Source organism: Camellia sinensis, chromosome 10 (genome assembly GCF_055761805.1).
Source record: "Camellia sinensis isolate YWXY chromosome 10, ASM5576180v1, whole genome shotgun sequence".
In the NCBI taxonomy this organism is placed as follows: Eukaryota; Viridiplantae; Streptophyta; class Magnoliopsida; order Ericales; family Theaceae; genus Camellia; species Camellia sinensis.
In genome coordinates this window covers 37675773-37685287 of record NC_138970.1, presented here as the reverse complement: position 1 = coordinate 37685287, position 9515 = coordinate 37675773, and the positions used below count along the sequence as shown (strand labels likewise).

At 42.2% G+C, this 9515-nt stretch overlaps 1 protein-coding gene across 1 annotated transcript; it reads left to right on the top strand.

Moving 5' to 3' along the window:
- The first annotated feature begins 7975 nt into the window (after nucleotides 1-7975).
- Nucleotides 7976-9259, top strand: LOC145801595 (uncharacterized). Its single transcript, XM_082893353.1, has 2 exons — nucleotides 7976-8338; nucleotides 8429-9259. The coding sequence occupies exons 1-2, from the start codon at nucleotides 8012-8014 to the stop codon at nucleotides 8825-8827; spliced, it is 726 nt and encodes a 241-aa protein (XP_082749479.1). The 5' UTR covers nucleotides 7976-8011; the 3' UTR covers nucleotides 8828-9259.
- The last annotated feature ends 256 nt before the right edge of the window (nucleotides 9260-9515 follow it).

Sequence of the window (9515 nt, the reverse complement as noted above, 5' to 3'; positions counted from 1 at the left end):
CAGTTGATGTCAGCTGCAGATCTGTTGTACATCCAGTCGCACCATTATCCCTCTGCAGGAAAATCCACCTGCCGCTGGTAGAAAAAGTAAGCTCTAGCTAAATACAATGGGCAAGGATCCACCACTTTCAATTTATCCATTAGCCATACCTGGGAAGGGATGACGAATCAGAGAGATTAAAGAATAGAGAGATGTACGTTGAAAGAAAAGTAAAGAAAATGGCTTAGAGTGGAAAAAGAGAGCGTGAGTGCTGAGTGATGTGAGAGCTATATATAAGAAAGGGTGGGAAACAAAACCTAGAGAAGCAGTGGACTCCCTGCAAACTGAGTAGTCTCTCGCCTATGAAAAGCATCTAGACCCATTAGAGTTTCGACCAGGGCCAGACTAATGCAACTCTTACCCTCTTTTAGGTATTGGGCCCTTCGATTAGCTGAATGTTGGCTTCGCCATAACTAGGGGCAAGAAGAAAGTGTATGAGCATACATAAACAGAGGGCATGTTGCCGATAACCTCACTAGATGAGGTCACCTCTATCGCCGATGTCAGAAAATCGATGAATCCAGTCGGGTATATCTAGCTCTTCGTTGTGAGCCAAAGACTGAGCTTCGTGCAAAGTGAGCCCACACATCTGTCCCAAAGCCTGGGCATGGCCAAAACAAGGCTGACGCATAATCTCCTCATCGCGCCAAGACTCTATCAGTGCTTGAAATTCTTCAAGTCAGACACATTTTCTATGCCCTGGAGCGAAATACATGTGTAATTAGGTCCCAACATTGGATTGTGGCATGAAGGAACAAGAAACAAAGTGAGGTACGGCTCAACAGAAAAAGTGCATTTATGCCGAAACCTTAGAAATTTACCTTTTTCATGCCGTTCAAAGTGGCTATCCAGTCTTTAAGCTTCTCAGCAAGGAATATCTCCATTTGTGGAAGAAACAACAGCAAAAATGAGGTTCTGTTGAAGAATTTGCGAAGGGAGACCTTTTGTAGAAGATAAGTTTGTTAGTGGATGCTAGCTATAAACCTGCTAATGGGTCACCACAACTGGCCGGCCGTCCCCTTTTAGTAGCTGACTGTCCACTACTGGTGGTTTGGTAGGTGGGTAGTGTGTTCCAGTTCTAGGTGTTGTGTGTTGAGGTCTTTTTTTGGGTCTTTTGTTTTAGCAAGTGTAAATAGTTGTGTTAAGATGATTTTACTTTGTTTTTCATTTATCGAGTTGTATTTTGTATCTTAGTCAGTCGTTGGCTCATTACCCAGTTGAGAACATTGTTCAAATACAAGCAGTTTCAGTTTCACATTCAATTCCATTTTCATTTTCATGCAAGTGTGGTGCTCATGATGCAAAAATAAATTTCTTTTTATAAACTGCATAGTTTTTACCCCGTTCATAGTTTTTACAAAAGAGGGAGTACAAGTCTTTTCAAAAACAAAAGTAAAGACCTATCTGAAGCTATACATGTGCTAAGCTACCAAAATAAAGAAACTAAGCAAAAAATACAAAAATCTGCGCCAATCACATCAAGCTCGAGAGGCCCTCATCGTTTTATTCCTCGGAGGGAACTCAGGGGCACTGTCTTCGTCAATGCCACTATTAGAATTGGACTTCGACCCAGAGCTGGCATCGCTATCTCCACTCTCTGATGCAAAGCTGGCCTCGGCGCCCTCCTCACTCCCTGACCCCGAGCCAGTGTCATCATCCTCGCTCTCAAACGACTCAGAGCGTCGGCTCACCGCCTCCTCAGTATCGCTGGTCTTAGTATCATCCCCATTCAAAACTAGCTCTGAGGAAGGGGAGTTCTCCTCGGACTTGTTGCTTCAACCCTGAGCACCTCTGCCCTTACCTCGACTCGACCTCGACACTCATCTCGGGTGCATGCTGGGGCTTGCCTGCCTCTCATCTCTGCCGCTGAAGGAGGTGCCGCCAGTGCTGGTACTGCCGCTGCCGGTACTGCCGCTGCCATTGGTACCCTCGGTGTAGGTGGAACTTGAAAAGCAAATATCAGAGTGTTAGACACAGTATGTATGTTACAAAAGGAAGATTCAGCATAGGTGTAGCACATCAGTGCATTGTGAGGCAGTGCTAGAATGCATGTCAGTTTACAGTATAAGTATCGCGTACCACGTGAGAGTATAGCAGACCAATACAGTGTGAAAAACAATGCAATGCATAAGAGGGAGGGAAATATACTTAGATACCGTGCAGAGTGAGCAGCATCTCCCTCCTCTACACCATGTGAACTAAAGAAGCAACCAGCTGAAGGAGGCTCTGTATGTACTCTGTGGGCACCTATAAGTGAAGTTGAATAATCAGTAGCTGAAAGGGAAAATGCGAGATACAAGTTGTCAAGTGTGGTCCATACCTGAGGTGCGCCTGGGGCTCTAACATACCCATGCTCCGCCGCTAGTGGCTCTATCAAGATCTGATAGTTCGTCCTGCTCAGCCGCCCGCAAGAAATCATGGTAGGGATCATTGGCCAACCGTTTGCATATACAACGAGAGGGGCCTCTCTGACATTGGCCTCGGCCTCCTAGACAGTTTCCTCAGCAGAGAGGACACTTGCAGCATTGCCGACACGAACTCCAGCTAGGAGTGGCATAAGGTGAGTCTTGATGAAGGCTGTGTAGTCTCTGTCTCGCCGGAAGTAGTCCGCATCCTGCCCTTCCATAAACTGAATAATAGCCTCAACTGGGAGGCTATCGGCTGACCTCATCGATACTAGAGGTAAAGCAAGAAAGACTGGGGCAGGTAGGCCCATGGTCTGGTGTATGAAACGCTCACCCAAAAACTAAGCCCGGCAGAATGGGCCCTCTAGCAAGATCCGGTACCGAGAGGTAACCCAAGCCCCAGCGTACTGGTCTCTGACTCTGGCCGGCATCATCACCCATGGCTGCCATGTGATCTATAAATAGAAATTTTACAAGTTATTAGTTGCTGTCAGTTAACAAAGTATGGATCAAAACAGTAGTAATGGAAATACATAAGAAATGACTGTGGGTTTCGAATTACGTCACGGGCCACCACCGTGTCGAAATATCAGCGAAAGTAAGTGAATGTCATGTCATCATGACATAAGCGCTGGTACCGATCATCATATCGCCGTACGTAGGGCACGATCGGTGCTACCTTCTCTACTGGCACTGGGGCAAGGACTGGGAAATAAGCATAAGCCCAGAGCTACAAGGAGAGACCAGTTGTGAATCAATATGTGTGAATAGATATGTGAAACAGAAAGTGCTTAGCAGAAACGACAGTGTGTGACCAGTGTTAAGCGGAAAGTGCAAAGTAAAAAGCACAATGCATGGGCAGATACGAGAGCAGAAAATGCAAAGCGAAAAGCATAAGAAGAAAACAGAAATTGAAAGTGCAGTGTGTACCTCCCAGGCTCTCCAATAGCCTCCGACTTTGTTCCTCTTCATGCGGAACTGGAGCTTTTGTAGCCATAGAGTGTGGCAAGGCTAGCGCCACTCCAGTTATAAAACTGGAACTGGGGCAAGGTCACAAGGGTGCTCAATAGATACAAGCTCGCGGTATTCCACCTATTTGCAAACAAGGTGGTATCGAGAAGGTATATCAAGAAGCCCCGAGGGTACTGCCCTACCTCCTCTTGAGTCTCGAACTCACTCCTACAGAAGTGCTCGAGAAACCAGTTGTATCTGACCATAGCTAGCCTATATAAATGCAGGCTCACTCCAAGTAGGTAGATTCAGGCTGCCTCCCACTGGCCCATTTTCATGTCAAACGGGATCGGATCACCCCCTACTCTTAGGCCTGTGATCATACAGAACTTATAGGGAGTCATCGTCATCTCCCCGGTGGAAGAGAAGTGGAAAAAGTTGGTGATGTCCCACCACCTCTCCACCAAATCTCTGAGTAAGGCCCGGCTGGCCATGTGGCGTAAAAGCCCAGTGCAGAATAAACCAAAGCCTTCCTTATCGACAAGATTGCGGACCTGAACAGGTAGCTTGTGATATCAGTCCCTAGCCATCACCATCTCATATCCTCTACATGAGCGAGAGTCATCCTGTAACAAAGAAAGAATGAGTCAAATGAAAGACAGTGATGAAAGACAGTAATGAAAGGTATGAACTATTGAAACATTCAGATGAAATTGAGTAAGAGCAGAGTTTGTACCTCGGTAACACTGTGAGAAAGGTGGGAGGTCTACTCCCTTATCAAAACATCCTCTGGCACATCACTGACAAATGATCAAACTGCATCATGTCGCCGGGGGCCATTGCATGCGTCTGTGGATGGTAAATGGCCAGATCAAATGGCCTCAATCTCAATGGCAACAGCTTGGGCCCAGGCCCTGGTGGAAAGACTGCCTCTGCCTCGGCCTCAAAATCAGTGCCAATATCCTCCGCCGCCCCGCCGGCCTCGACAAGTGGTGGCTCCTCTACCGTGGTAATAAGTGGAAGTATAGGTACCTCGGGAGGTGCACCGTCATGTGCGACATCGTCTGCCATTTGGAAAGTGGGTGAAAAATGGAGAAAATGAGAAAAAAAAAAGAAAAAAACTTGAAAAAGTCAACCCTAGAAAAGAGAAAATGGGAAAAAAGGTCAAAAGCTTGGAAAGTTTACAAAACTCAAGAAAAACCCGGGGGAAATAAGCTCAAAGTGATGAAAACTTAAATAAAATAAAATAAAAAATCAATGAAAACAAAATCTGATCGATTCAAAGTGTAAAGGACCAAAATTGTTTTACGAATAAAGTTTGCGTGGGGTGTTAGAAAACGTGTACAAAGCACAAATTTATAGAGAAAAAACACCTAGAGAGTGGAAGAGTGTTTTCGGTGGTGTGGGTGTGTGCCAAATGAGGTGGGGTGATGTTTTAAAGAAAACCCGAGGCAAAAGGACGAACCTGCCCCCGAATTGCCACAAGTGTACGGTCGTACACTTGGTGGTCGGGGCTGTACACTCATTAGTGGCCGGCAAGCCCCATTTGTGGTCTCGAGCTATTTTTTGTTTCCCTCTTGCCCAATCAGTGTATGGGAGGTCCTGTTTTGGGTCTGGGAAGAAGGATTGAGGTACTTGAAGTGGATTCAATTTCCGGAGATCTTGAACTTATGTTCTGGTTATATCGTTCTGAATCCCGTTGTGTCTCTGGTGCATGAATGTGCCCCGAGTTAAAAAAATGAGCAAGTTGTATCCTTTTTGAGCATTTTGTAGAACCTTCGAGTGGTAAGTTGGAGGTCGTTGGCGAACATCGCTTTTGTCCGTCTTTTCGATTCACATATCTTTTGCATAGAATGTACATTCTCACATACCTTTTATATTGCATGTGCGCATTGCATCATAACTTATCTACCTATCTTGTTTGCACAGAAATTGCATTACATCTTAGGTTTCATAGAACATGTGTTGTCATCGTACTAATTTTCAATTACGTTGCCTTGTGTCGTACTCATATACGGTGCTTTCTAAAGCGCCACTTTATTGGTTTTTGCACTTCCTAAGCATTGTACCACTCCGTGCATCTATAGCACACCCATACTCCATCGTGCATCTATCGCACAATCGTACCACTCTATGCATCTATTGCACACCCATACTCCATCGTGCATCTATCGCACGATCGTACCACTCTGTGCATCTATTGCACACCCATACTCCATCGTGCATCTATCGCATGATCTACCACTCCGTGCATCTATTGCACAGCCATACTCCATCATGCATCTATCGTACCATTGTACCACTTTGTGCATCTATCGCACAACCATACTGCATTGTGTATCTATCGCATGATGATACACTGTGCATCTATTGCACAATATCACTGCATTGTGCATCTATCACACGATTCTATCATACAATCATCATACTTGTTGCATCTATCGCATTATCACATTTCATCATCTCACATTTTCAGAAGTATGACCCTGAACGGTTTTTCTCTTTCTCTTCTCATATGTTCAATGTGATTAAAGTGTGTTTTTCCTCCGTTCATGTGAAACGTGTTTGGAATTGACTGCCACTTATTTGGCTGGACCTATTTTGATTGTTACATATGTTGTTATCTTGTCAGTGCATTGTTTTGCATGATCATGAATTTTCAAAAAAATCGGCTTCGCGAAGCGTGTAAGTCCAGCTTTCAACTACATTCTTTGTGCATATCATTTGCATCTTGTTCCTGAACTACGCTGGTTTGATTTTTTGCAAAGGGATACGGAGTAACCCTTTTGGGTTCAACCAATTTAATTTATGTCTTGATTGTTTGCCCAAGTCTTACGGCCTTGTCAAAATGGGTCGTCTCTGGGCTTTGACATTCACTCACGTCATTGCATGACTTCGAGCTCTATCAAAGAGAGGCAACTGTAGACACCCCATTTTTAACCGTCTTAAGACATAGGCACCACAGATTAATCACCCAATAATGAATTTTTACGCTTGTCCAATGCTCGATTTCCTTAGCAAAAAGCCTTGATCTTGAGCCTCAAAAGCTTACAAACCTTGCACCTTTTTTTGGACAAAAACCAACAGTTTTCTGAGCCTGACCAGGCCGGACTACCCAGGGGATGGCAGGCCACAAATTAGTTTACGGTTGTCCCCTTAGTGGTTGGCCGGCCACTTGTGTCAAAAAACTAGGGGTCTGTTTGGTTGTATTTTCAAATTAGTTTTCAACATGTAAACTCGCGCTTCACGTTTGGATAGAACACTCAAAATACATTTCCGCGTGTGAATTCAAATTATAGTATGAAAACCTGTTTGGCAGGTTGTATCTTTACTTTCAACGCTTGTGCATTCTTCCATGTCCTTCTATATCGTCTCCATCGTCTCTGAAATATTCCATCGTCTCCGAAATATTCACGTGAAGCTCATCTCTGTATCAAACATCAGTCCTTTATATTGATCACGGGTAGGCTTCTCTATCAAACATCAGTACTTCAGATACTTCAGATTCATCACGGGTACTTCAGATTCATCACGGGTGGGCTTCACAGAGAAGACTGATTTTATAAATAATGAATCCACCCAACCCGCTCTATACTGGTATCATCTTTCACAAATCGAGTTCCTTACGATTTGTGCGTTATGGAAGATTCTTATTACGGGCAATTGAGACAACGATGACTGCGACGTAAAAGAACTCACAAATTTATTTACATATTTTGTTATACGAAAATGATTTGAAAAATTCATCCCTAATTTTATTTTATTTTTCTTTCAGGTCAAATTTATGAAATTTATTGTCGAATCCGACGAAGAAACAGTGCTACATTAAGTCAGTATACACATTCCATCACCGGCGATAATTATTCAATTCCCACTAATCTGGTAAATATATCCTTCAACTACAAACGATTTTATACGAGTCGAAATCAGTTCTCAAATATTTTCTGAGAATTGTAAGGGACTATTTTTTTTATTTTAAGATGTTTTCTATTTTCCTGAACTGTTTCACCTTTTGCGAAGAAGAATAGCAGTAAGCTGCTAAATCGATCTGAATCTGTTATATATAAATAATTTTTGAGAAGTTAAAATCAGTTCCCAAATGGTTTCTCATAATTTGTGGACGCCTATTTCTCATTTCAGATCGGTTGTTGTTTTCAATTGTGAGCTGTTTGAACCTTCTGCAAGAAAAGAACTTGTAAACAACTTGAGTCGGTGTACCTGGACACCCGGCCGGTCGTCCCCGGGGTCATCCGGCCGGTCGACCGGCCGGTCGACCTACCCATCCCTTTTCCAACTACATTCACTGGTTTATTTACTGGTTTTTTTCCTACTTCATTTTCTACCCGTCCTATTTTCCTTACATCTTTTTTACTGGTTTTATCCTACCATTCAAAGATAATGTTACCTGATTTTTTTACCTGATTTTTTTTTATTAGTTGTGGTTATATTTCTGCTATTTAAATTGAAGTAATCTGTTACGCTATTTTTTTCCTTCAAATAATATCATCTGTTTTTTTTTTATCGGTGTTCTCTTTGAAATCATTTTGCTCTATTATGATCTGTTTGTCATGTATATCTACCCCAGACTAGTTTAAATTTCATTTGTATGTTTATAGATGGATGAAAATAATTCTGATGACAACCAAGAAACAAAAATGTGGACGGCCAGAAGTGAAACAAAATTAATAAATATGTTGAGAGATGAGGTTAGAAAAAATCAAACAACTGGCCGTACTACTTCGTGGACAATTAGGCATTGGAATCATTATGCAAATCAGTTGCACAATCTGTATGGACTTCGGTATACAGCAACACAGGTGCGCCAAAAATATCAGCGATTGAAAGCTGATTATCAGACATTTAAGCGACTCCAGGCACAGACTGGTCTGGGATGGGATCCAATTGTAGGCACTGTTGTTGCACCTGATGAATTTTGGGATAAGGTTGTTCATTAATCTGTACTATTAAATAATTTTAATTTAAAGATTTCATGATACATACAGTGCTTAATTCTTTATTTGTATTTGTTGTAGGCCAACAGAAATGTGAAGAAGTTTAGGACAAAAGGATTTGAATATTTTCAAGAAATGGCAGAAATTGTTGAAAATTGTTGTGCCACAGGGGCCTTATCTCATGCATCCACACAAGGAGCCCTTGACTCAGAAGAAGAAGATGACATGTTAAATAAATTTTGGAACCTTGATGTTGGTGGGAGTAATGTTGGTGGGAGTAACGCTGCTGAGGCAATTCCTGTTGACTTATTTGGGGATGAGTACATGGATCCAGCAAAGGGCAAAAGTCACAAGAGGGGCCCTACAACCAGCCAGACTGACAGTGGTCGTTCTAAAAAGTCACGGTCAAGTGGGTTTGATGATGTGTGCGCAGCTTTCACATCCTATGTACAAGCAAAAACAGGACATTCATGTGCATGAGAAAATGAGACAGAGGCTGTAAGTGCAGGTGGTGATGATTACTCTCTTGATGCATGTCAAGATGCATTACTAGAGCTTGGGGACATACCACCAGTGCAGTACATTAAGGCACTGACACTGTTCAAGGATAAGGAATGGCGAAGGTTTTTTATGCGCACTCCTACCCATTTGCGCCTACCCATGATCCTCGCTTTGCAGTGAAGTCAGAAGCCCTTCATTGATTGCATTATCAAATCTCCCTGTCTGAACTAAAAAATGATTTCATTATTCCTTACTTGGTTTTTTTTTTCTTTTTCCTTCCATGATATCCTCTTCCCTTTCCTATCTTCGTATGTTTTTTTTTTTTTTTGAACTTTTAAGTAATTTATGTTTTCTTATCTATTATGTTGTGTTATGACAATATGAGCACGTATTAAATAAATTTTGTCCTTCTATGAATTTTAGTGTACACTGAAAAATAACTACGACCGACTATTCATATACTTCCTTTTTAATTCTATTTCACCATTAATGGTATGTGTTACAACATTAATGATATATTTTATAATTATGGTTTTACTGTGATGTAGACAAAACCATATGTCATCCGACAGAGAAAATAATTCAATGGAGATCTCATCTGACGAGGATAAGGTTACTGATGATTTTATGGATTTTTTGATGATTGCTTGCATGCATGACCAAATCA

Excerpts from the sequence above, each read along its gene's own strand:
- LOC145801595 (XM_082893353.1), top strand. The coding sequence starts at position 8,012 with ATGGATGAAAATAATTCTGATGACAACCAAGAAACAAAAATGTGGACG. Across the intron at positions 8,339-8,428 it reads CTGATGAATTTTGGGATAAG|GCCAACAGAAATGTGAAGAA; the intron begins GTTGTTCATTAA and ends TATTTGTTGTAG.